Source organism: Passer montanus, unplaced genomic scaffold (genome assembly GCF_014805655.1).
Source record: "Passer montanus isolate IOZ18808 unplaced genomic scaffold, ASM1480565v1 scaffold10, whole genome shotgun sequence".
Lineage (NCBI taxonomy): Eukaryota > Metazoa > Chordata > Aves > Passeriformes > Passeridae > Passer > Passer montanus.
Genome location: NW_024356505.1, coordinates 37,865,048 through 37,892,880, shown reverse-complemented (window position 1 = coordinate 37,892,880; position 27,833 = coordinate 37,865,048). Strand labels below are relative to the sequence as shown.

Genomic DNA, 27,833 nt, shown 5'->3' with positions numbered 1-27,833 from the left:
TAAAATTTCCCTGATGTGCCCTAGCGCTGTCAACCACATCTTTGGAAAGCACATAGTCTGGTTTTCCCACACATACATTTTCATGCATCCTGACAATTATAACCACAATTCACATTGAAAAGGTGATCACAAAATCAGCATTTACTGTCTCTTCCAACACTTACTACACAGCACTGATGCTAGCAGGCAGAAGGATCAAGAAAATCCCTGCTGCTCTCACACTCTGCAGCCGAACTGTGGAACTCCATGCCCAACACACTGGAAGTTTGTGTGACTGAGAAGAGGCTGAACACACTCAAAGGAGATTTTTCTGCTCAACAGATCTGACACAGCAACACTGTCCTTGACTCCACAAATCCCACAGTTCTTTCCCAATCTCCTGCAATTAGGGGTCTGGGGAAGTATCATTACAAAATTACTTTTGTCTTACTTTCCTATAAACCACTGCAGGAAACATGATGATGGGACATCCACATCTCTGATCTGACCCAGCACAGATGCTCTTGTGAAATAAGTAATTTCTCTAAATTATTTTACAAACAGACACTGAACCAAGAAAGCTCATCACACTGCCCAGATTACTGTCACATCGAAAAATTCATCTTCAGCAACACTGAACTTCATTTCCAGCCTTGTACTCAATATCCTGTACTCTGAAAACTGAACCTGTGACTATGCAGCTTTTAGTGGTTTACAGAAGCTTCATTCCTCCAAAAGACTGGTTCCTGATTTCTGAGTCCACAGACTCCCATGTGGGCTTCCAGAGATTCAGTTCTGCATGGGGGGCAGCAAAGAAAATGCCCAAGCTCCTACAGACCTCCCCATCCAGGATCTTTGTCCATACTGTGCTGAAAATGTTATATACCTTATCCCCTACTCAGGTCATTATCTACCACAGCAAAACAATAACCTTAAGGCAAACTTCATGTCATACAATCATGCTTTTTAACAAGATGCTTTCACTGCCAAAGAACATCCATTTTTCCTGTATTTAAGCAAAATTAAGCTCTCCTGGCAGATCCATGGATCCTCCTAAGTCATTGAATTTCTTGCACAACATCAGAAATAAGTTAAAGCCCCTCTGTCCTGTAAATACAATCACCTGACATTTTGTTGCTATCTTCTAATCTGAAATAATACCCAATTCATGAGCATTCTAACCTTACCTTTATATAGGGAATTTATAATTGTTTGCTTCTTGTCATTTGAAGACTACCAAGAGAGACTCATGCAAGGTTATTCTGCCCCCTCACCTTGGATAAAGTCCTGACTTTGAGCACTCAGGCTCATCTTTTTAATGGAATTTGACAAGCATCTTTGAATACCAGGACCAAAGAGCCAAGGAAGGAGTTTTATGAAAAACAGCTGGTGTTCATTGACTGTTGGCAAGCTCTTCCTCATTCCTAAAAGTTGCTTAATTTCACCCATCTACTTTCCATAAGGATGTGGTCAATGTTCATGAGGAAACCTAGTGAAAGACAAAGTGTATTATGTAGAATGCCATGACCTGGATGGTTCTGACTTGGAGTGTGTGTACTGGCAGCTCTGTCAGTAAATTTCACTTTTGCTGCTCAGGTAGAATCAGGGTATAGGATGATCTGCAGAAAGTTTAGTTCTGATGAGTTTAGCAGGCTTAGCAGGCTGTTGAAAAGACTGGAGAGGAGATTACAGGAGAGATTATTTCAAGATACATCTTCTTTCAGTCCAAGCTGCAACCACTGAAAGGATTCTGCAGACTGAACTCCCTAAAATGCAACCACTTCACCCACTCCCATCCTTGCTTCTCTTAGAGCCTTAAGAGACATGACCCCCCCACCACTGCTTTTCTGCCCCTAACTATACCACTACAGCACATCTTCCAAATTTCCAGGAAGCAATTCCATATTCAGAAGATGTTACAGAACAGTCAGAAAAAATTGCCATTATAAACTGCTGCACAGAACACAACCATCACTGGCTTTTCCATTGCAAATAAGTCCTAGCAATACAGCCTACCCTAGAAAAAGTCTACTACTCTTCACCTACAAATGTATGTCTTACTCACCAAGAAAGCCAACTAAGCAGCTCTCCTTTGCCTGCCTCCTGGCCTGAAACTTGTGGCACAGGAGTTGGTGAGAAGTGCAAGGACAAGATATGGAGTACTACATGCAAAATTATTCAGCCTTACATCACTCTGATAAAACTGAACACCTAATATCAGTTTTCCAGATGCTGATTGTGCTGGATGAAATCAGTAGGCTGGGCCTCAGAGGCATGAAATACATATCTAGCTCAGGAATAAGCATGGTTCTCTCTGAGTGACCCCAAAATGCCCCTTTTTTTCCTTTGCACACAACAGGACTGTGATTCTTGCCAGCCTCTGCAAAGCAGTGGGAGTAAAACATGACTAATTGGCCAGTAAAAGAATAATAGAGAAATCAAGAACAAGTTTATGCAACTTATAATTGTTGTGATTTCAGCTTAGCACTGTTTCACAGAATCCAAGTTGACAGAAAACTGTTCTCACATTTTCTTGATATCTGAAGAATGAAAAACTATTCCACAACGCCTGGTTTATTTTTCTCTGAAGCATCCTCCTCCCCACAGTTTTTGATCATGCAGAACAGCAATTGGTTAGCACTATTCAAAACAGTAGGTGCAGAACAGTCCAGGCTATCGAATTCTTACTTGTACTGATGAATGTTTACTCTCATGACTATTTTATTTCAATGGAAAACTTTCTATTGACTTGACTTGTCTTTGAAACAGAATTGTGTACCTTAGAGAATACCCCATCATGCTGATTAATAATTAAATGAATCCATACAGTACTTATTCACTGACAGTTCTTTATCTGGAGGTCCAGAGGCATCAATAATGAAAACTCCTCTGTAGTACTGGCAAAGCTGTCAGCAGCAGATGTTGAAGATTAGGCAGCCATGAGGAAAGAAATAAATATAATATAGGATGGTTTAGATATCAACTGTATGTAGGTCTGTCAATGATCAGGGGAACTACCTCTCCCTAACCTTTACATCTCTCAGCTTTCACCAGAGAAAACAGCAGCTAACTATCTTCATCAACATGGGTGAATGCAGATATCAGAACTGGCCAGAGCAACTCCTGGCTACACAGCACAGCCCAGAAACTCTGACTTTCTGGTAATAAATAAACTGGAGTCAACCGATTTCAAAACACCCCCAAGGGAAGCAATAGAATAGCCTGAAATAGAAGCTGTTCACCAGCTCAGCTCCAGGATTCTAAAACTTTCTGTGGAAAAGTGACACAACCATCTCAGTTACTGAACCACAGGCATCAAGACAGGTTCAATATCTACATGCATTTCTGAAAAATGGAAGAAAGTAATTAACTTACTAACTCCTCACAACTAAACATTCTTCATCATTCTAGGTGGATTTTACTACCTGAAGACAAATATACCAGAGGGAAAAAAAAGAGATGTGTCTAACTATTTTACATCTTGTTGACTAATAAATATCTGAACAAAATCTACAAGGCAGACTGCTCTCCCCAGCCCAGTTTCAAGAATTTGCTAATGCAGGATTGTACCCTGATCCAAACAAACCACCTCAGGAATCTTCCAGACTTCCTCACCATCACTCGCTTCTTCCAAGAACTAGACTTCAAGTAGTAATAGTTGTTATTTCTGGAGCTGCATAAAAATGTCTTCACATGGTTCTCTAGACTGTTTATTTTTCTTAATTTAAAAATCTTAGCTTCCTTTAACAAGGTGAAAACAAAGATCACAGGGACACAGAAATGAAAAGACACATAAGGATACAAAAAGACACAAAAAAATACACATAAGACTAAGCACTGCTTACAGGCAAGCTACCTCACCAAGGTGGATTAAGGTGAAAGAGAAAGACTGAAGTCCATGCTCCTCAACCTCCATCTCCCATCTGTTCTACAGATAGTATTTCTGTAACTTTGGGCTCCTCTTTCCTGAGCACTGCAAACCCACGATGCTTCCAAAAGCTCTCTACCTTGTTTCTGTACCCCTTCCTATGTGCAATCAGCCTTCTACTAAAATACAGCAAAGCCAAAGTGAAATGCTTCCAACGAGAACAGTCTCTCAAAGGTTAACAGCAGTATTTAATGCTCAATCCTGACCTCCATTTTATGGCAGCCCTTAACATACACTGAATGACTTCTGCCACAGCTGTGACTAAACCTTCTGTACACAAGGCAAGGCTGACATGGCAGTGACAACACCTAGCACACCTATTATTTGACCCAGATCAAGGACCTTTGAAAAGGTTAGAAAATATTCTAGGTTCATTCATTCCCTCATCACTCTCCTTGACCACTACTGGTGTCTTCTCGCATGCTAAATACATTCTCAACAGTGCCACAAAACCATGCTGACAAAATTGTCCCACTCAAGCCTAAGGGCAAGGTGACTAAAATAAAGCTCCAACCTTATTTCTTCTCATTGCTCCAGATACACCATCCTTGTGTGGTCCCATCCAACCCATCCCTTCCCCATGCCCCATCCTCTTTGTTCCACGAAATACATCCTTTCACCCTGTTCCTCCTGCTTCAAAAAAGCCTTCAAATTGTATTAAACTCAGTACCCTCACAAGTCTCTTGATTCAAAGGCAGCACATTTCTGCAGAACTGTAAGCCTAAATAAGAATTCTGTTTGAGGTTTTCTGAATTCTGGAAAAAATACGGCTCCCTTTCCTCCTGGTCTAAACTCCACCTCAAACACATCCCCCACGGAATGATTATTCCCAGAACTGCCCTTTTCAGAATTTGTCCCATTTTTCTCTATGGCACCTGATGTTACTTGCTAACAGGGACTGCAAATTGGTTAACTATAAACTGTATATAAACTATATAAACCAGGCAGTAATAACCTGCTCTCATATGCATTTCTTCCTGAATGGAGTCTTCCAAAAGCAACCTACCATCTCTTTTTATACTATGGGGGCCTAGAAATTAAAAGTAAGAAAACAAATAATTAAATAAATAAATAAATAAGTAGAGAAAAAGAAGATCCAGAGTAAAAACAACATGGAAGTGACTGTGGTTGGAAGGAACATATTGAGCTCCATCGAAAACAACTAATTCATTCCTGAAACTGAATTATACGCAAGAACTGCAAGTTCTGGCTAAACAAACAAATACACAAGCAGACTCTTCTTTTCTAATTAAGTAACATTACACAAGAATTCACCTTTCAATGTTTGGAAATCAGGACGAAATCATGGGACAAAGAGGCCAGCGTGAAATCTTTTATTTCCGAGCTGTATTACAAAAGCACCATCAGCACAAGCCACACTTCTGTGTAACATTTCTCCAGTGAGTACAAACAAGAGGGAGACTTCCCTGAAGAGACAGACAGAAACGCAGAGTGCTATGACTAACTTCCAACAGACCTTATGGAGGAGCCAAATATCCTCCAAATGATGATATCATCTATGCTTGTGCCTGGCTTTGGACCTCAACACTGAGATGAAAAAAAAAATTTAACGAGAAAGGCCACATATAATTGCGCTCCATTTTTATTTAATCAAAGATATTTCCAAAGGACAAAGCTTAACTGTGATGTTTCGCCACTCAGCTCCATCTGAGATGTCAGGAGGAAAAAAAAAATAAAAAAAATCTGTCAAGACCACTAAAAGACTCATCTGTTTGCTGAATACATTCCACATCAGATTACCAAACACAAAGACGTGAACGCTGTCAAACAGAAGGCGCTCACCTATTCCCAAAGCCACGTGACAGCTCCTCTGCCACGCTTTCCCCACCGAATTTCCGTGACATTTCCTGGTTCACCTCGGCCGTCCCAGGGAGCACCAGCGCGGCGCAGCAAATGCCATGAATCGCAAGAAGACATCTGATATCTGTGATATCACACGCTGGGATCCTGCCAGAGAACCTCAACATGCCAAAAGGATTTCACAGAGGAAAGACAGAATTATAAAAGACTAGCTCTGAAGGCCCACTGTCAAACTGGATTTTAGTACTTCTTCAAACACCCCCTGTCCCAGGAGCTTTAGTAATTCCTAAAATTGGATCTGCCCAAATAGAACGAAATAGTGTATTTCAGCTTTTTTAGAGTATGTTTTTGACAACACTCCAGAGCCAGTCCCCCATGCTCTTGGGATGTGTGTTTTATACTAAATTTTATACACCAAGTACATATTCCTCCATACTAAGAGTTTTCTATCCACACTTTCCGAACAGGAAACCAGAATTGCAAAGCCGTAAGATTTGACAGCAGCGATGAGAAAAGAATACTTTAACCATTATTTTTAAATAGCTGAATAAATAAAATACAGTAAGTCTGGAAATTCACGTAAAGCACATATTGAATAGTCCTTTTAGCTAAAAACAAAAGGAGAAACAAATACATGGCTGCTTTTAATTTCTGCTCAGCCATTTACCCTTAAGAGATCATTTTCAGGCAAGTCCAATGAACAGTCACATTAAGAAACTGTACATGATGCAACTACTTTCTACTGGTATATTATGTAAATTACAATAATATCACCCCCTGTGTCCTCCCCTCCAAAAAAAAAAGCTTCCAAAGAACATTTTGCCAAAACTCTGCTGGAGTTTCTGCTTAGAAGAGAATAATACAGAAAAAAAAATAAAAAAGGAAAAAAAAGGCAAGGAGAAAAAAATATAAGTCAACAGAGTCTGACAAAATAATTATGTAAAATTAAATACTATTCCTACCAAAACAAAAATATTTTCACTTAAAAACATCTATATTTAATGCTGGCAGAATATTAGATATTACTTTGCATAGAATGGACAAAACAAAAGAAGAGTCATAAAACAGTTTAAAAAGACCTGTGAGGCAAGGAACTAAAAACTACAGATACCTGAACGCCGAGTATATTCTCAAAAGAAAGGCAATTTACAATAAAGTAGTAAAAGATGCATAACCAAACCCTTTAAAAACAAATGTACAGTAGTCATCAGTGAAGTTACTGAATAGCACTTAAAAGCAGCTAACCACACAGCAATGAGAAAAAAAAGTCTATCTTGTCTCCTGCTTCTATCTTACAAGTAGATGGTTAAAATATTTCCACTCAGCAGTCTGGAAGCTGCAGTTATTTTCTGTAGCAAGTGGACTTTATTGTGCAGGAGCATCAAACAGCACACACGACCATCACCACGATGTACACACAGCACAAAGACCCCTGCACATAACCTCCAGCTCAGGAGCTGGGTGTACTTCAATACCCAGCACTGCACAGAGTCACTGAGAACCCTTAAATGTCTGCCCAGTTGTTTCAGTTTTGCTACAGGAGTACAAACCCACTACTGCTTTATTTCTTCACATGAAAAAGCCTCAAACCATTTTCATACTGATCTTCAGATCTTTCAACAGCTCTACGCCAAATAACACTATTCTAAGAAAAAAAAATTAAGTTAAACAAAAATCTAAACTAACTCAGGAACGTTTTTCAATTATGTAAGAATCCAGTTAGAGTGTTAACTAATGATTTACTGGTGTGTAGTGTTTAGTATCCAGAATGACCGAAGAAGTTTTTCATGAAAATACAAAACACTACACAAATTAACTGGTTCATATCTTGAAAGCATAGGTTGTTATGTTGGGTAGGTTTTTTTTAATCAACCTGCTACAAAGTAAGGCCACTGGAAAAAGGGGTAGCTAGCCTCTCCTAGTGCCCAAATAAAAATAAAAAAAAAGAAATAGACTTTTTTTTTTACAGTTGTACCAAGTTTGTTAAAGCCAGCCAGTTACATAACACTTACTTTGACTTATGACCTATTTGCTCACACAAAATCATCATATATGATGGTCTGACCATCCATTATGCGCCAGAAACATTTTTTATTTTTTAAAGTGTTTTTCTTTTTCTCTCTTAGTTTAGAACTACAGTTTAAAACAGGGGGAGGATCACCTAAAATCAACACTATAAAGGTATGCTTTGAAAGCATGCAAAATTAAAATGGCACGTTCTTCAAAAATAGCGTGCACGGAATACTCCAAAATATTAAAGAAAAATTAACCCTATCTCCATTTTCCATCTCTCCAGTATTTACATCAGGAAGTGACCAAAAAAAAAAAAAAAAAAAAAAAAAAAAAAAAAAAAAAAAGGAAAAATAAATAGTTGTGCTAGAGGTAAGTCGTATTTCTTACAGAATATCTGCGGGCACTTCCCCCCCCCCGCTTTTTTCACAGGAAAAGGAAAAAAAAAAAAAAAAAAAAAAGGAAAAATAAATAGTTGTGCTAGAGGTATCCATATAAAGTCGTATTTTTTACAGAATATCTGCGGGCACACGTGTGTAGGTGTACCCGGGGCAGCGCTGACCGGATGCCCGGGTCAGAGCGAGCGGGGCTTTTGTGGCTCTTTCTCCCACCCACCACCCTCCTTCTCCTTATTTTTATTTTGTAAACGGCCGCCGATTCTCCAGCCAGCGTGTAACTTGAACCTCTACACCCACGTCTGGACACGGGTCCGGGTTTTTTTTTTTTGGGGTTTTTTTTTTTTTGACCCAACGGCGTCGAATCCGCCGTGCCGAGTGTCAGCGGCGCCCAGTCCCCACGCCAAGTTTGCCGCCCGGTCCCGGCGGGTCCCCGGTCCCCGGGGAGCCCCTTCCCGCTGTCACCGCCTGCCCTCCATACAAAGAAGTTCAGCGCCAGCCGTACTCACCCCCGGCGAACTGGCTCTGCGCGACATCGCCCAGCGCCGCGGAACCGCTCGCAAATCCCCTCTGGAAAATGGAGGGGCTGGCACCCGGTGCGATCCGGAGGGAAGAGAAGTTATTTACATGCCAGGGCCCGAGCCCGGCGCGCAGCGGAGACGGCGATGCTCAGCGCTGCCCGCGGTCTGCCATGTTCGTGCCGCTCGCTCGGCGCTCCCCCGGCCGCTGCCCCGGGGCCTCGGGCGGCTCTACAGGGCCCCCCCCATGGCGGCGCCGCCGGGGAGCGATGCGCCACAGCCCCGATCGCCGCGGAACTTCGGCTCCGGGATCCTCCCCGAACCAGGCTGGGGCCGCCGCCGGGGCGAAGCGGGCCCCGAGCGCGGCGGCGCCCGGCCGCTCCCCCGGGGCTGCCCGGGAGCGGGCTCCGAGCGCGGCGGGCGGCAGCGCTCCCGCTCCCTTCCCCCCACGCCCGCACTTTTCCATTTAACAAAGCGGCGCAACCAAAAGTTACGTTTCCATAGACGCCCGGCCGCTTTCCTGGCGGCCCCTCCTCGGCTGCTGGGGCTGCTCCGGGAAAAGCAGGGTTTCACGCGTGAAAGGTTATCGTGGGACTCCGGGGATCGCCTTTTTTTTTTATTTTTTCCTCTTTTTCCACAGAATCACAGGACTCTTTGAGTTGGATATCAACTTCAAGCCCCGGCCAAGGCAGGGTCACCTGGAGCAGGTGACACAGGAACGCGCCCAGGTGGGTCTGGAATGACTCCGTGACTTCCCTGGGCAGCCTCTTCCACTCTGAACATAAAGTAGTTCTTCCTCATGTTGAGGTGAAACTTCTTAGTGTTTAATTTTGTGGTTTTAGTTAGTGTTTTATGCTTTAGTTTTCTTTTTTTTTCTCTCCCCCAATGCTTTCCAGGCTGCTCTACACTTCTCCAAAACAATCTGGAATGGACAAGCTAGGAAAGCAAAGCTTGACAAATGTCCATCTACAAATGGCTCTTTCCTAATCCTCCAAAAGCTCCCTGCCAATTTTATTCTCCTACAGAGAGAAAAACAAATCAAGAAAACATTACGCAAGTGTCACTTCACTTGCATCGATAGATACTTGCAAACCAATGGGTCCTGCCAATTTGAGCAGTAATGCAACTACCTTTCTTCAACTTCCCTTCACACAAAAACCCTGAAGGAGCTGTTGGGTAATGCTTTGCTTCTGTCAATTTCAAGTTTTCTTAAAATTTGCTTAACTATCAGACATCTGCAAGACTCAGGTTGACACGTTGACAACAATAATCTGACTTGTCTGCCAAACAAAGTAAGACCATGCATCACCTCTATTTTCTCACTCATCTTGGTATTTTTTTCTTATCAAATTGTCTTCTGTCACACCGAGCTGCAGCTGGACATAGTTAATCTTGGGCACCATCTGTTGTGGACAAGCAAGTAAGTTCAGTATTGCCTTATGAGTACTAGTTAGAGAAATTCTCAATAAACGCACCTAGGAACTCAAAGATATCATTTCACCTCTAAGACTGAACAAAACAAACCCAAAATCCCACACTGATTCACAGAATGGCATCTACCCAGGTAGAGGGAGTGGACCAATGCTGCCTCTCCTTCCATTTTCAACTGGAACATGTTCTAGGTGCCCAGCCTACAGGAAAGTTTTTTATCAAACACATTCTGCAAAGATGAAGATAAAATTTTAAAATGAAAGCACTCACATGAAAAAATCTCCAGGTGTTTACTCTGAAACAAGTAACTATTGTATAAGAGCCATTGTGCCATGTTAGTACAGGTACGGACTCATAAATATATTTGGCTACAAGGTGCTATCAAGCTCTGGCTTATCAGCACATCTCTGTAACCACATGTATTAGCACACTCATTCTGCTGCAATGAGAAGGTTAAATATGTTATTCCAAACCTTAGCTGAGATGGGGAATGTCAGGGGTTTATTTTGCAGTGAGGGTTGGTTGCTTTGGTCCAACCAAGTGGTGAATTGCAACGCCCCTAGTGAGCCATTGATCACTTTGCCTATTCCCTTTCACACTCACAGTCCTCCAGGTTCAGCCAGGACAAGCCTCTCTTGGACATCCCTCTCTGCTGAGTTTAAACACTTTTCTAACCAATAATTCTCAGATCAACTAAAGTAAGCTCCTCTTCAAGCAAAGAAGATATCAAAGAGCAGACAGAAGCTGTGTGTTCTCCAAACCGTATTAAATAAAAGGAGTGTTTAGGGTCAGTAGGTTAAGCAAGCCTGGAATACCAAGTTTCCCATGTGGCATCTATCCCATAACTGCCTTTTTTCATGAGCTTCCACCACAACCCTGGAGTGCCACCATTCCAGGTGACAGCCCTGCAGCATGAGTGACCCTCCATCAATTCACATCACTGTCTGTGCTGCTGCACCTTAAAACTGCAGATGTTTCACATGTTACACTGTTAAAAACTTTAGGTTCCAACCTATTACTAGAAGGTAATGGGTCACCTGACAAGTTTAAGTATGCTAGCACAAACAAGTTCTAATTTAGCAACAGCTGGTTAAAATAATAATAATAAATTACTCTCAGTATTTTTCATTTCTGTTCATGTGGCCCAAGATCCAAGCTAACAGGTATGAAGCCATTTTAGCTGGCCTTGTTCTTCCCCTTCTTTGGGGATGTATCTTCTCTCACATCAAAGGGTGACAATTAGTTATTTTACTGTAAGAGCACATAAATTGCCATAAAAATCTCAGGAAGGAAAAAGTGTAATTTTACTACAGCACAGTCAGATGTGGTCCAACACCAGCCATGTTGACTGATTACCACTTCTCCACACAAACTGCCCATAAATTGCACGCAGTAGGATTATATGTTCAGCAGCAGCTCCAATGGAAGCTGATCCCACCCCACACCTCTTCCTCCCAGCCTCGGAACTGTTCCCATTCAGCTGAAGGTTGGATTGTGAACCAGACACATGGACCAAACCTGCTACAGGGCAACCCAGCAAGAAGCAGCAGGGCTGGACACTGAGAAAAGGCAAAGCAATTGTGTCTGCAGCAGCTCCCTGCCCTGATTCACACATCTCCACAAACGTGTGTCACCATAATGGCAAGGCAGGAAGTGTTTATGCCAGTGCTTCTGCCAAGAAAATGTACATGGGAAAAATGGGACCAGTCGTCTCTCCTCAGACTTTTTTTTTTTTTAATAAGCAACAGAAGTGATAGATTTAATGATTAAGATAAAAACTTATGTCTATACATATGGTGGACTGTTTTCTTCCAAGCTCAAATTGATTAACTCAAGGATGCCACTCTTGAGTGAATCAAGACACATTGAGCAAAGCAGCCCTATCTGTTTGTGATAGGCCCTGTTTACATTCCTAACTTTGAGAGAATGTTTCTTCACAGCAACCAAGAGAAATTCAGAAACAAACAAGTCACCAATTCCAATATATTCCTATCAAAATTTTAGATGGAACACATATACAAATAAAAGACATGGGCTTCTCAACAGAAGTATTACTTGGTTACTCTAACTGGGTCATAGATTTGATCTGTTACTTCATTGATTTTAAAATGTAAAGACAGATACACTGAGAAGCTCAAAAATGTGTTTGTCTTTCCTAAACATTTTCCTCAACTCCTGCCGACCTGCTATTTCCAAAATATTCAATGGGTTTCTAAAAATATTACAGTTGTAACAACTTGAGATTAAGCGCTAAGTACTGAGCTACAAAAGGACAACAGCAGAAAATGCAAATATTTCTCCTTAGCCTGGCAATTCTACTGAAATGTAAAGGCATTTTACCTTCTAGCATCCCTTTATGCTACCATGCTACATAGCAACTCAAACCATCCTCTTCTGTGAATAATTTCTCCGTAAATTCCAATATCCATGCCAAAGGATTAAACAGAAGACTGACTCCTTTTTTTAATGCATTTGAAGGGGTTTGGAAGTTCTTCGTTTCTAACCTGTACTACAACATTCTCTAGAGATAGACTTCATTTCTAAGAGTAAAAAATAAAATGAAAAAAAGGTTCTAAACCAGTTCCAAACAGTCTATTTCCTCTCTCTTCTTGTGAGCATAAACCAGATCATATCTAGACCCAAAGACAGGTTGGCAGCACGTCACACAGCCAAGAATCGTGTATTAACTGCATACCCACATTAACATACTGTGATAAATTCAATTTAAAGCCATTACATCTAAGATGCCATATCTAGCAAGCTTGCTTTTAGAAACCAAAATTGAACAGCAATGTAAGTCAGGTAATTAAAATAGCTTTATAAAGAAAGCATCACATTCTGTCTTTTCTCATGGTTTTGACCGGCAAGGTCTGGCAAATATAATTTCCAACCCCCCTGCCATGGGCAGGGACACCTTCCATTATCCCAGGCTGCTCCAAGCCCCATCCAGCCTGGCCAGGAACACTTACAGGGATGGGGCATCCACAGCTTGTCTGGGCAACCTGTTCCAGTGCCTCACCACGCTCACAGCAAAGAATTTGTTCCTAACAAATCTGATCTAAACCTGCACTCTGACAGTGTGAAGCCATTTCCCCTTGTCCTGTCACTGGAGTTCTTGATGAAAATTTTATCACAAAAAAAAAAAAGAAAAAAGAGATGAGCAAATAAATTCAGAGAGTACTAAAAAGCAATATAAAAACCACAAGTTCAAAAGAAAATGCAATATTGGAAGAGGCAAAACCCAGAAATACCTGAACACTCCCAGGCCATCAGAAAATGACTCATTGCTAGTGACATGCATTGTTAGCTGCTAGCACAGGCAGGACCAAACTGTTTTCAACAATGCATGATGGAAATCCAGTGAGAATATAAATTCTGACATATTTGCTTTAACGTAATCAAAATAGCCCTACCCTTTTCTAGCAGATAAAGTTTTAAATCTACTTTTTAAAAAGAAAATCTGGCATGCCAGGTGACACCATTTCTGAAAAAAACAATCCCAATGTGTAAGGAAGTAATAATTTATTTAGTATATGTGGAATCACACAGATTAATAGATAAAGCAAGTATCAAGTGACAAAGGAAATAAGAAGCACAGACAATGAAACAAAGAGATTGAGTAAACTATTTTCCTTTCCATAAACAATACAGGAAAACACCATCTAGGAAATAAAAGTTATTACACATCATTCACTGTGTAAAAGCCATGGGTACCACAGAAATAATGGACATCACCATCAGAAGGGATGCTCATGGAATAGGATCACACAGTCACTCAGGTTGGAAAAGACCTCCGAGGTCAGCCAGTCCAACCTCCTCCTCAAAGCTGGTCAGAGTCAGTTCCCAAAACTGTTTAAAAATATTTTGAATTTCAAATCGTTGTTTACATAACTGTGTAATTACACACAGTGCTGAAATCCAGTGGGGGGACCCTATTTGAAATAACTTATGCCAACTACAGACAACAGAGATCAGGGCATAAAGGTGATATTCAGACAAGCTAAATCACACCTAAACACCTTTGTTTAGTATTTCCTATTAGACTGCCCCTGCCCAGACCCCAGTCCATCTGAATTGCATTTCAGAGATAACTACTTCATTCTTCTGACTAAGCATAAGGATCTCTGCAGAACTTAAAAACACTTCCTCCTTTCATTAGTAAGCTCCTTTAGAATAGTACAATAAATATAATTATTCCTTTCAAGTTTTGAAAGAAAACAATTCAGACAGAAACCATCACAATGCTCCAAAAAAAGAAACCTAGGTAGCATGACTACAGGAGCTAGAATTCAGCCCCTGCCCTGTCCCCAAGGCCCATTACTAATAGCTGTTATAGAATATGCTCCCACACCACATGACGTGGTCACATCCATGCAGATATAAATTCCCCAGGTTCAGTTCAGGCTACACACTAGGGGACAAAAAGAAAAGAGAAAAACAAAAGAGAGACAGAAACTCCCAGAAATATTTAACAACTTAATTGAACAACATTTATAGTCTTTAGATAAAAGCCAGCTAACAGATGTCTATCACAACACTTTTCCAAATTCTAGCCACATGAGGAAAACAGTGCATCTGAGAAGATATGGAATAGCTGAGAGCCCAAGCTTCAACTCAAGTTTAAACATGTCCAAGACAATTATGACTTCACTTTTTCTAAGTGTGAGCATGTTAACTAAGTATAGACAAGAAACTCTCATTGGTCTAAAAAAGCCTTTAAAATAACATGATCAAGCTAACAATGTAAAAACTGGTTATTTTTTTTCTATCAAGACAGTCCAAAGCAAGTAAAATGAAAAGAGACACATGAATTAAAACTGGTTATTTTTTTTCTATCAAGACAGTCCAAAGCAAGTAAAATGAAAAAAGACACGTGAATAAAAAAAAAAGCTGAAAATATTCTTAAACAAATATTTATTTGCATTATCAGTAATTTAAAACCCCCTCTGACAGCATCTGGTTAACAAGCCTTGAGATCAAGATTTTCTGCTTGTCCATAAAGTAGGTTCACAACCAACAGTACTTTCTCTGTTCTGCTCTACCAATACATCCTTGTCTGAGAAGACCACATAGACAGCACATGAAATGTGAGTTTACCAAGCTTTTATATTATTCTTTACCAACTAATACATTTGAAATTAGTGTATTTCCAAGCTGCTCACAGCATACCACAAGACAAAGACTACGCTGCCATTCCATTAAAGAAAGAGACAACAGCATAGCCAGACATGAGCCAGCCCTTAGTGGTACATGAAAGAGCTCAAAGATTATTTCTTTAAATAATTTTGCTTATAGATAATTTATTTCTTGAGTTACCATCCCATTTCTGGGCCCAGATCCCTCCTAAACGGTTTCTGGAGGACACAGGCAGAAATATAAATTAGAACTCCTGCCAAATGTGTTTTGCACTTTCCTTTGTATAGATCTCTACCAGGATGCCTGGTGCAAGGTTAATTACTCAAAAGATGAACCAGGAAACATTGTGTGTGAGAAGCCTGAAGTAGCACTGAAATCCAGCATTTCCCAGAGCCTCATCCCATCTCCTCTGCTCCCTCTAGAGCAATTCTGCAGTGAGCTGTTCCTCCTAAACCCACATCCCTATGGGTTAGAGAACATTAACTGTGGCACACTGTTTGCCCAGGAGGCTGGAAGTGAAACTGATGAGAATTCTATCAGTTTGATTGAATTCCTCCTTGAAAGAACAAAACAAATCCAGTTATGGTTATACCAGAACATGAAAGGTAGTTGGTGGTGGTGGCCTTGAGGCTGACAAGCACAGGACAGCTTCCATCCACACTATCTAATTCCCAAACTCCCACACAAAGCAGCCACACACAAACTGTGCTGGGAACAGCGTGGGGACCACAGGAAACCTTGGGCCAGCCTTGAGAACTGTTTGGCAGAATGGATGAGCAACCACTGGAAGCGTGTGACAGCAGAGACAACGCTGGGGACAACAGTGTCCAGCAGCTCCAAACATTCCCTGCTGGGATTTTCACAACCATGGACAAGAAGATGAGTGCTTCATGTGCCAGAACACTATTGCTGGCTACAGCCATGCCCCTCATCCACACAAAACAAGCACAGCCACAAATTAGCCCCTCTTAGAAATGGAAAAATTTAATGAAACTGAAATGATCAGTTATTTTTTATTTCAAAATTCCCTTTTCCAAGCTTTTTCTCACAACGAAAAGCATCTGGCCCATTTCTAAGTTCTAGTCTTATCCAGTTCAGTGGGCCATGGTAAGAAAAAAATAGTCACTTGCTTTTATTACAAAGAAAAAAAAAACAGAGAAGGAAAAAAGCTGGAGGTGAAACAAACACATAAGCAACAGAGAAGGGGAACTAGGGGAAAAAGGAACTGGGAAGGCTGGGAGATATAAATCTGAGGAAGCTGCTGAGGCTTTGGAATCAGCTAGCAGAAGTTTTCAGAGCACGTATCTCAGAGGGTAAGAGGAGGCCTTCATCATCCATACGTCTAATAGAAAACCAAAATATCAGAACAAACAGCCCAACATGTTTGTGAAAACGCTGAGGACAACTGTTTCACAAAGTTGAGGGTGCCAGAAGAGCAGTTACTTCACACTTCACTCTATTAGGGCAGGCTCCATTTTAAACATCTCAATGTGTACAGTGATTTGGCTGGAAGTGGTAACGAGAAGCACTCGCTGTGCCAAGGAAGGGGGAAAGCGAGAGCAGCAGAGAGGGAGAGCAAGTTTTTATCTTCAATTAACTGAAAGGAGAAAAGCAAATTTCAACAAACTCTTTGAACTTGTTGCTAGAATCTCTTGAGACTACAATTTAAAGGAGCACTGGCAGTTATTGTACTGGAATGTGCACAATGGCAAAGTATTCCAAAGCAGGGGAGAGATAGGAAATGTATATGAACAATACAGGCTACATAAAAGCAGCCAGTAATAAGGGTCTGAAACTAGAAAGAATCATATTAGGAATGGAAACAAGGGCATTTTAATGAATATAAAGGAACAGCATAAACTGTCAGGGATAAAAATCAGAAGAGATAAAAGCACAGCATGCAGTATTACCACTGTGCAGTATAAAAGGCAAACAAACTTTCAGAAATATTTTAGAAGTAAGAAGTAAAACACAAAAGTCTGTACAAACAGTGTTTAGAAAGAACAAACGGATAACAAAACAGACTCAAATGCCATTTTCTGTATTTTAGCCTTCATAAAACAGATTTATTGTAGCTAATACTAGAAACTAATTTTGTTGCTAGACTAAATAATCAGAGAAATTCAAGTCAGCAGGACTGGAAGAATTTCACACAATGCTTAAGAAACAGAAGTCATCTCTAAGCTATGAGCAATCATCTTCCCTAATACAGTCCTGGTAAAAGTGCCCTAAGAGAGGCTGGCAACAATGAGCTATGGCACCCAGAGGGTTTTTATTTGCAAATTCTTTTCAATCCATGTGGATGAACATTGCAAGAAAGTCCCTTCCTCCAGGACCTGCATGAGGACATTGACACACACAGGAGAGTTACATACAAGACATGGCAGAAGCAGGGGCTACAAGTATTTTTGATGACAAGCTCTTAAGAAAAATCATTCTGTTAAATTGAGAAGTGGCTCATATCAACCAAGAGAAACTTAATAAAGATTAGCAATCTTTTGAAGGATAAATCAGTTAAATCAATATTATGTTGCTAAGGAGGTTAAGCTGGTTCAGTGCAGAACAAAGGAGACAATCACCTGAAAAAGTTTTGTATAAAAATTGTTCTCCATTTCAGCTGTGGAGTCTTAGCTGTGTGTAATACAAGACAAAACTGGTTTAATCAGCAGTAAAGAATATTTATTTTATGCTACACAAAATTAGTTACTGAAACCAACTGCCTAGAGATACAGAGGAACTGCATTCACTAAATACTTCAAAAACAAGTCAGAGAACCATTTGTCAGAAATGGAACAGATACACAACACACAGAAAGATGGGCAAGATCACCCTCAAGTCTTTTTTGGCCATACAGTTCCATTTATCTCTGCTGATAGAGGAAAACTAAATATTCCTTTTATTTAAAATAATTTCATTGTGCTTTTGAGCTTCACACTTCAGGAAAAAGAACCCTGAATAATTCACATTCTGGGTTTATTAAATGGCCTACTAATAAATCTCCCAAATTTTAAGACAGAATTACTCCTCTTTTTATTAGCAACAATATGGAGCCATCCTGTCCTGTCCTGTTCTCTTGAGCCCCAAGAACACTGCAGACAGTCTAGGCAGAGAGCAGGGTATGACACCATTATTGGAACATCCAGGTTCCATGAACACTGGGATGCTCCAGAAGTCATTCTGGATTAGCTACAGCTTCCAGACTCACATCACTAAGACCCACCCAGATGTCAGTAAATGTTTAGGCAGAGACTGCACATTTGTACCACATCTTCACTACCAAAAATCCCTTTTATCTTACTGTGCCATACAAGCAACTCAAGTGCACATGCTCCAAGAATATAAATATATAATAGGCAAAGAATAGGCAAAGTAAAAAAATGGTAATTTTTTTCTAAAGCTGTTTTTTTTTTTTTTCTTGAGAGCCTCATTAAAACTAGTTTTGGCAAGACTTTATTTTCAGTAATAACGCAGTAGAAGAGAAAAAGTCCTCTTTTTCCCTCCCCCTACCCAATGCCAAAAGTCTGGGTGGAAACATCCTAGTTTGACAGTGCTTCCAGCAGCTTCTTCAAGGAAAGCAATTAGAATGCTGATAAATACAGCGCTGAAAATGAGTAATTATAAATTTATATGGGAATGGCTGGCAATAGGATTGGGTGCACGTGTGATTTAGTAAAAATACTTCCCAATAAAAAAGCAAAAGGCAAAAATATCCTGATAGAAGCAAGATCTCATTTAATTTCATTATAATTATAATCAATAATAATATTGATATACTTGTAGGAAGCAGCTTCCGGGATACTAGAAATTATTGTTATAACATATTTATTAACATAAAATATTTTACTTACATTGTTATTTGAGGGTGCTTTAAATACTCAGTTTAAGAACGACTCCCAGGATCAAACTGAGAACTGAAACTCCTCATTTAATCAATGCCAACGTCTGAGGCAAGGAAGACGAGAACAACTCCTCCATCTATAAGCTGTGAAGAACCCTCTCAACATCACCATTTCTTCTTGCACAACCAGCCTGTAAAAACCTCCATCTCCTCAATTTCCTCCTGTGCTGGAAAGCTCAAAGGAGTCAGCCTGGGAACCAAAATCCCCCAAATTTCAGAGAGCCGAGGCTGCCCCTTCGCAGAGCGCGGTGCTGCCAAGAGCCGCAGCCTGGCCCTTGCTCTGGCCTCCTCCTCCTCCTCCCTCGTGCTATCACAAACACGTTTCTTTGCCAGGTTAGTCCTAGCCCAGCTCAGTTTCCCAGCCCAGCTCACCACAAGTGCCTGGGTCAGCACAGGGGAGAGAACAAACAGCTGGTAGCAGAGGGAGGGCAGAGCTGCTGCTCCTTTTCGCTGCCAGAACCAGCTTAAGATTTATGGTGGTTGGGGAAAATAACCACCTGATGCACTCCACACACTCACAGCCTATGTTTCTTTAAGTAATAAATATCCTAGGTTATAAGGGTTTTCCTGCTTTGTCTTACTTGCTTTCAAAAGCAACAGTGCTGTTAGAAGAATTTACTCAGGGTAGTTCTTGAAACAAGTGCCCAAAGTTACTTTGAGTAACAGAGGAATGGCATGAACAGCACTGTCTAGTGCCATCCTTCCAGTGGGGAAAAAAAATATTAAAAAAAATGCAGAATTCAGTACAAGTTATGAAAAGTACAAGTTACAAGCAAAAAAAAGTAGTAAAATCTTGCTCCTCTGTATATATCCAAACTATGTGAACCATGCAGATTGTATGAACTGGTGATCAAATATATTAAACACAGGAGAAAACTTTCAATATTTCCTGGAACTCCAAACTATGTGAACCATGCAGATTGTATGAACTGGTGATCAAATATATATTAAACATAGGAGAAAAGCTTTCAATATTTCCTGGAACTGTCAGTCACCTGATTATTTAGCAATTAATAACATTTTTGTGTGCCTATGACAGCATTTCTCAAAAAGCAAATTTCACAGCATTCGTGTATAACAATAACTGTCAGTCACCTGATTATTTAGCAATTAATAACATTTTTGTGTGCATTTCTCGAAAAGCGAATTTCACAGCATTCGTGTATAACAACACTGTGTAAGGGAGTGATCATTAGTGGTGGATAAGGAAATTCTATTTTCCCAGGTAATACATAACCCTGCTACCCCTCCAGTATTGCTGTGGTGCAAGGAGTTAAAAACAACTCCAGCCTGAGAAAGGCAGAGTTCACCTATTCTCAGCAAGCCAACTGCCTTGGAAAACCATCTCTGAGCTGAAATGATGACAAAGAATAGAAATGTCCATTTCCAATTACTTATCTTATGAAAGAACAATGACAAGAAGTTAGTAGGAGTTAACATGCTAACAAGAAAAAAAAAATCCACAAGCAAAGCCAAGAAAATGGAACTGTTTTTATTGTTTTAAGCTGGGAAAAGTCTCCAGTGTCACTGCACACAGGATGAAGAGATGTCTGGTGTGTGGATGGCTCAGAGTAGCAACCAAGAGACTGGGCAAGACATTCCTCATGACCAATATGCTGAGATTTCAGACAGCCATCACACTTGATCTGTCTGACAGCTCTTGGAAGTCCTCGCATGACAAGTGCTACAGAAGTTCAATGTATCATTAAATACAAACATAGAGAAACTAACAACTGAAATGTTAAAAAAAAAAAGTCCTGAAGAGTCCTTCACAGCAAGTCTGTTTCAAATTGGGGAAACTGCATCTATTTCCAGCATTCAGCTTAACTTCACTCACCCTTAAGACACAAGACTCTACATAAATCCGTATTTTAATAATTTTGTGGCAAAACAATTCTATAAACCCTATCCATCACACAAGCAATTATCGAGAACTGAAAATCTGAAGATTAATACAGATATCATTCACCTCCTGAGCACTGTGAGCCAGGCTCCTGTGCAAAAAATACACAAAGCAGTTGGGGAATTGCTTGGTAATTCAAATACGGTGGAGGAAGTCACAGAACATGGGCTGCTGAAGAAAATGGCACAAAGCTCAGCCCTGTTCTGCACAGAGCCAGCTTCAATCCTCACACCTCATCTCCTCCTCACTCTGTGTTCCACTATGTGCCTTCTGGCTTTTGGCCAAACAGTTTGATACACGTGGCTTGTAGAGGCCAGTGTTTGCTTTAATACATTAACCCTTTGCTGTGCAATGGTTGTACAAAGCTTGTCCATCAAAAAAACCTCTGTCTTGCCAGGAAGGGATGACCTCCCCTGACTGTGATCTTGTTTAGGAACATTTTTATTCTACAACACAACATACATCTTCCATTTGCAAATGTTAAATTTTGAATTGAGAAAAGGGCAGGCAAGTGAAGACACAAGTATCACACAGAAGGTGTGTGATGAACTAAAGAAACACAGCTGAGCTATAAAGCTCCATCCAACACTTTAAGATTCTTTTGAAATGAGAGTAGGTATCTTTAAATACTGGCCTACCCTAATGCAAATGCAACTAAAATGATGATAAAAATTCTCAAATAATCATTTGCTAGCAAAAACACTTATGCTTAAGGGTCCTCAAAACTATCTGCATATGAGAAATCAATGGCCTTTGAAAACCTACTGCAACTTATATTGGCCAAAGTAATGAAAAACTACTATGGAAATGAAAACATGAGTAATTAAAAAAGACACACAAAATGTTCTCCACAATTTTGAAAGCATTATTATATGCTGCTTTAAACTAAACACATTTGCAAAAATAACAAACATCAAGATCTGATGGATGCTGAAAATAACATTTAAAGTGAGCTTAGATACTGATCTACAAAGGGTCACAATCAATGAATCTTCTACTGAATTCTGGTAAGAAGCTGCATCTGTTTGTGCTGCTTATAACCTGCAGAGATTAAGAAAGCTCTGCTAATTAAAATTTATTACAAAAATGTTTATTTCACCTTTACAATACTATTCTGATACCTGTTCATGCAGTTAGAACTCTTCCTCTACAACTTCTTTCCAATCACATTCCTATCCTTCAGGTCCCTACCCTGGAACTTGAGGTATAATCCAAGCAAGAGTTAAGTTCCCAAGATTTCAGGCCATACAGTGAGGTGGCACCTAATTTCCTTTTTTCCCTCTACGATCCTAGCAAGAGTTCTTTTAACCATGCATCCGAAAGCTTCTTTCTTCTCCATCATGTCCCAGCTTAGTAATGCAACTTTATTATCTTTTTTCAACTTCTATAAATTCAGTCTTTCTACCTTTTAAGGCAGAAAGGCAATACTGCAAAAATATTTTCTTCATTCACTGCTTTGATTACAGTTTTCTGTATTCTTCCTGATGCACCATAGCATGAACAACCTCCTTGCTGTAAATTTCAAGGCTCTGCATGGCCTGTTCTTGCTTCACCTCTTAAATTTGAATTGCTGCTCTGTTGAGATATCCCCTTGTCAAAACATAAGGAAGAAAACAGGAGTGTTGGCCTGGCAGTTCAGGCAGGAAACCAACTTTCTGTGAAAATCCTCAGGGTGACAATGCTCCCCTGCTTTAAACATATCCTCCAAGTCGGATGCCTGTGAATCACTCCCCGATGCCGAGATAGCCAGGGTACTTGAACTTCTGCATGTTCTTTTGCTCACAGCATTCTCACAGCTCCCTTGTGCTTTCCCAATACATTTCTTACATTTACATGCTGTCTTATCTTTACATTTAAATGAAGAAATTGTTTGTGCAGGAACAACCTTTGCTTATGCATTTGTACTGCGTGTAGTGTAATGGTGCCCTGGCCTCCAGGCACAATTACAATATAAATAATAAAAATGAACTGTTCACCTAAGATTAACTCTCCTGACAGTGCTACATGAAGCTACAGCCTTCAAACAATGATAAAAGGCTGTTCTAGCACCACATTCCACCATCTGTACCTCTCTGTAGGTACTGATGACACTAATTCCAAGTTCTTCACCTGCAGGAAGCCTCCACTGTTCCCTGTACTTATCTGTGTCCACAGCACCACTGGAATTTTTACTGATAACCAGGCAAAAAGCAGAATGAGATGTGGGCAAGCACTGTCCTACTGAAGGACCCTCTCCTCCCTTAACATAAGCCTGCTCCTGGGAAGAGCTGAGAATCCCTGGCATCTCACAGGAGCAGATTCAAGGCAGTTTTCCATCTGTCTGCTTAAACTCGTCAAATTTGCTTAAAAACATGGCCTTCAAAGAAGGTAAAGTACCAACCCAAAGTACTCTCCAATATGGCACTGCTGTTTAATGGAGGCATCCATAGCTGAGGAATTATTCTGTTCTGGCTTTGCCAGTTTAATGCAGGGCTCTTCGTTTTATCATTACTTAGACTGCACTTAGACTGAACATTCAGTGGAACATTTCCTATAATGGGATAAAGCAGTTGAACAATTTGACTGGCTAATAGTGATTTAGACATGTGATTACAGTACAGAAAATGGTCTGACATATGCTCTTTTATCTGGTTTACATGAGGCACATTAATCCAACTGGAAAGCACAGAAGTGAAAAGGAAGACAGGACCAAGCACTCTGAAGGAAAAAATAGAAAATAGCTTTAGTTGTCTCATTTCTGTATTTGCCAGGCTAGTTGTAATCAGTATTTTGTAAAAAGGAAAACTTACAAAATAAAACCATTTTCTTCCCAAAATGGATGCAACTACAAACCACCAGTCTACACCTATGCTGTGCATGTTTGAGAATAATTTTTTATAAAACCCTAGTTTCAAAAGCATTTATGACTTATGTCATAATGCCTTTACCAAAAGTACAGGATTTGCAGAAAGATGCAGCAGGATAGGGAGCACCAAGTGAGCCAGGAACAATCAGAGCGTGAACAAAAAGAGTACTGATTGATTTCAATTTTTGTCTCAGCTAATTTCCCACTTTTACACAAACACTTCTAACCACATCAGCAAAAGCTCATATTTTACAGGAATATTGTATTTCTCCCTAAACCTAAACAACAGTCCCATGACACCAAAAACCTAACTGAAGGCAAGGAATTACCTCTTTAACACACACTTTTTTTCGTCAAGAGTGCATACACAACCTCAAACTGGCCTAACAAGATATGTCAACTTTCACAGTAACACTATTTAGGTTTTTTGTGCAAACTGGTACATTTCAGTTGCACTTGCATTTTTCTTCAGAAAAATTTCCTTCAAAATAAAAACATTCAAAGGTTTCCTATGTAAGGTTTGGATTCTGTAAGTAAAAATAAAACCAAAGTATGTCAAACTAAACATAAAGGAGATGAATGCAGGAACTTCACCACGTGTACGTTTGCCAACTACTTTCAACGACCGCAATATTAAAAATTCTATCAGGAAAATAAGATAATGAAAAGAGGGAGCTGTAAACAACACAGCTTCCCCAAAACCAGAGGTGACATGAAAACCTTTGCAGGTAAACGCTCATCAATGAAAACAAGAAGAACGAAAAATCATGTATCCCAAACAAATTATAGTTCTGTTCTGGGATATTTGTGAATTTGTAAAAACAAACTCATATAAAAGATGAATGGTCTTCGCATTGGTTAGGTCCAGCCCAGCAGAATCCCTTGTCACGTTGTGGACTTCCACTGTGACCTTATGGTCGGGCTTGACCTTAAAAGTCTTTTCCAACCGAAATGATTCCGGCACGGAAATCGGCAGCGATGTTTGGGGAGGGCGTTTAGGGAAGCGCCGGGACAAACACGGCGGTGTCAAACGGAGCAAAACAAAGGCAACAACCTCTGCACCCCGAGGCTCGGACAGGCTCAGGAGCCGCTCTGGCCACCTCCTGACGCTCCCCGGCCCAACGTGCCGCCCAGCTTTGCCCTATTACCGCTGCCATCAGCTATGCCATGGCAAGCTCCATCCTACTCAAAAATAACCCGCGGGGAGCGCAGCCAGCGCGGCAGCGGCGCTTCCAGGGCCTCTCCCCGAGCGCAGCCCGGGCAGCGCTGCCCGGCCCGGCCCGGCTCGGCTCGCCGGGATCCCCGCCCGAGGCTGCGGGGAGCGGGGCGGCCCCCGGGGAGCGCCCGGCGGGGCGGGGGGAGCGCTGGGGCGGGCGAGCGCCCGCGCCCCCGGCGGGGAGAGGAGAGGCGGCGGCGAAGGGAGAGCTGCCAGCGGCAGGGAGCGGGCTCCCCCCGCCATCCTCCGCCCCCTCCCTCCGTGTGTTTGTTGTGCTCCGGCTCCGTCCCGCCGGCGCGTCCCTCCGTGCGGCGGCCGCTGACAGCTCCCCCCGCGCCGCCGAGAAACTCCTGCCTCAACTCCGCGTGTGCGCGGGGGGTGCGGGGGTGTCCTCCCCGCCGAGAACCGTGTTTCCCTTCCCAAAAAAAAAGAGGAGGGGAAGTGGGGGGCCATAACAAGGGAAAGCGACGAGGAACTGCCGGCAGCGCACAGGGAGCAACCCAGGCGACGCTGAAGGCAGCCGAGCGTCCTGGAAGGGAACGGACCCAAAAAGAAGGGGGAAGGTGCAAAGGCAAGGGAAGAAGGAGGAAGAGGGTGGAGGGGGAAGAGCCAAAGAGAAACTCCGAAGAAGGAGGGGAAGAAAGAAATAGAGATGGTGAAAGAAAAGTGGGAAAGGGAGAGCAGGCGGAGGAAGACAAAGGTGAAAAAGGAGGAGGAGGAGGGGAAAGTGCAAAGGGGAGAGGAGGAGAAGAAAGAAGGGCCCTTCTCAAAATGGCATTAGGCAGAGGGAGGGGGCGACGAGGAGCGAGTCTCCACTGACAGCTCTGCCTGCGCCTGGCCGCCTGCCCCGGCCCCTCTCTGCCTCGCACACACAAACGCTGAACTTACTTCTTTCTGGCTCTCTGGAAAGGGGAAGCGCCATCTTTGCGAGGCCGGCCCCTAGGTCTTTTGTCTGTGGCTGCTGCTGCTGCTGCTGGGGGGGGAGCTCCAGGCTCGGGGGGCTGCTGCTGCTGCTGAGGCGGCTCCACCACCGCCACCACCAGACTCTTGTCCTCCGTTGACATCCTAGTCAGCAGGACGAGAGAGACACATGGATGATGATGATGAGGATGAAGATGAGGATGGTGATGGGGATCCCGATGCTCCTCCTGCTCCCGCGGCTCCTCTCCTCCTCACCTCCGCCTCCTCCACCTCCGCCTCGCATCGCTGGCCTCAGCCGCCGCCGACCAGCACAGGTAGCAGGGGGAGCAGCATGGGGAGAGCAGGAGGAGGAGGAGGAGGGGAGGGGGGTGGGGGGGGGGAGCGAAGAGAAAGCGCAGAGGACGGAAGGAAGGGTCTCACACACAATAACACCCTCCCCGGGCTCGGCGGGGTCTGTCGGGGCTGGGGGAGGTGAGGAGAGCGAGCGACAGAGACGCGGCTGGTCCCGCCGCTGGGCGCCCCCGCTCAGAGGCCCCGGGCGCTGGCGGCGGCTCCGGCTGCTGCGCTGCCCGGCTGCGGCGGCCGCCGCTTCATTGTACCCTGGCCCTGCGCCCTCCCCCCGCGCAGAGCCCCCGGGGGCGGAGGAGGAGCGGGCGGCGGCGGCGGAGGCGGCGGGGGCCGAGGCCGAGCGGAGGAAGTTTTGACAGCTCCAGCTGTTGTGTGTGTCGAGGGGCTGAGTCCGGCCGGGCTCCGCGTCCCCTTCCCAGCCGGGCCGGGAGCAGGAAGTTTAACTTTGGGGAAAGAAGGAGGAGGAAGGGTGAAAAAGGGGGAGGAGGAAGGGGGAGGAGGAGGCGGCGCCCTGCCCCCTCCCCGCGGGGTGGAGAAGGGATCCCGGCGCTGCCCTGGTGTGTAACCCCCGCCTCCCCGACTCCCTTCCCCCCTGCCAGTGCGACACATAGACACAGCGACCGACCGCCCTCCTCCTCCTCCCCTGCCGCGGCCCCACACTGCGCCTGCCCCGCCCGCCCACCGCCCGTCCCCCGGCGCAGACACCCATCCGCCGCCTCGCCGACCTCACGGGCTGGGCTGGGGCCGCGCCGGGCTGCGGCGAAACCGCGGAGCGGGGCCCGGACGGGACGCGGCGCCACGGGGAGCTCCGCGCACCGCGCCCCGGCCGCTGCCCCAGTGCTCCCCCGCCCTCTCCCCGCCCGTGTTATTCCTTTTCATTTATTTCCCCGTGGAAAAGGAAAAGCCCCTCCGGGATGCCGGCGGCCGCTCCCCGCGCGCGGGCTGCGCTCCGCAGGACGCGGCTCCGGGCGCAGCGCTCGGTGCCCGCCCCGGCGGCGCTCGCTCCCCCCGAGCCCCGCGGAGCCCCCGGGGAGGCGGCGGGAGCGCTCCCCCTTCCCCCTCCGCGCGTCTGCGGCTCGGGGCGGTGGAGGCGGGGGGAGCCGCGGGCGCCCCGGGGGATGGGAAGGAGGGAGGGAGCAGAGTTCAGCGCTGTGTGCGAGGGAGACAAAGTCTGGGGAGCGTGGCCGCTTTCCAGCAGCTCCGGCTGGAACAGCTGCGGGCGCTCGGGGCGGGGGGGGCTCCCCGGGCTGGCTGGCTGCCTGCCCGCCCGGCTGCGGGGCGGGGTTAAGCCTCATTACACGGGATTTAACGTGTCCCGGAGGCCAGCGGGGACTCGGGCTCCGAGGGGAGGCGGGGGAGCGCCGCGGCCTCGCAGCCGGAGAAAAGTCCGGCCACGGGGCGAGGAAGCGGCCGCGCCCCCGGACTTTCCTCCCGGGCGCTGCCCCGGCGCGCTCCGCTGCCCGCGGCGGGAGCGGCTCCAGCGG

At 43.5% G+C, this 27,833-nt stretch overlaps 2 protein-coding genes across 18 annotated transcripts in view; one reads left to right on the top strand and one right to left on the bottom strand.

Annotated features, from left to right (window-relative positions):
- The window catches only part of KMT2C (lysine methyltransferase 2C), a 189,042-nt gene extending 162,085 nt beyond the window's left edge, over window positions 1–26,957 (bottom strand). For 10 of the 13 annotated variants that reach the window (XM_039703946.1, XM_039703925.1, XM_039704030.1 and 7 more), the window contains exon 1: window positions 25,969–26,171. In XM_039703946.1, coding sequence (XP_039559880.1) covers window positions 25,969–26,144 — 176 coding nt within the window. In that variant the 5' untranslated portion in view covers window positions 26,145–26,171. Of the gene's footprint in view, window positions 1–5,710; window positions 5,888–8,642; window positions 8,991–25,968; window positions 26,172–26,256 lie in introns of those variants that run through there. The other 3 variants (XM_039703915.1, XM_039703984.1, XM_039704013.1) reach the window with 3 other exon arrangements.
- The window catches only part of LOC120499864 (translation initiation factor IF-2-like), a 42,001-nt gene continuing 39,669 nt past the window's right edge, over window positions 25,502–27,833 (top strand). For 2 of the 5 annotated variants that reach the window (XR_005626983.1, XR_005626984.1), the window contains exons 1-2: window positions 25,502–25,643; window positions 26,150–26,315. Coding sequence is in view for 3 of the 5 variants with exons in the window: in XM_039704109.1 (XP_039560043.1) it covers window positions 25,733–25,780; window positions 26,150–26,315; window positions 26,949–27,637 (903 nt within the window). In the remaining 2 variants the exon portion in view is untranslated. Of the gene's footprint in view, window positions 25,652–25,682; window positions 25,781–26,149; window positions 26,316–26,948; window positions 27,667–27,833 lie in introns of those variants that run through there. The other 3 variants (XM_039704125.1, XM_039704115.1, XM_039704109.1) reach the window with 3 other exon arrangements.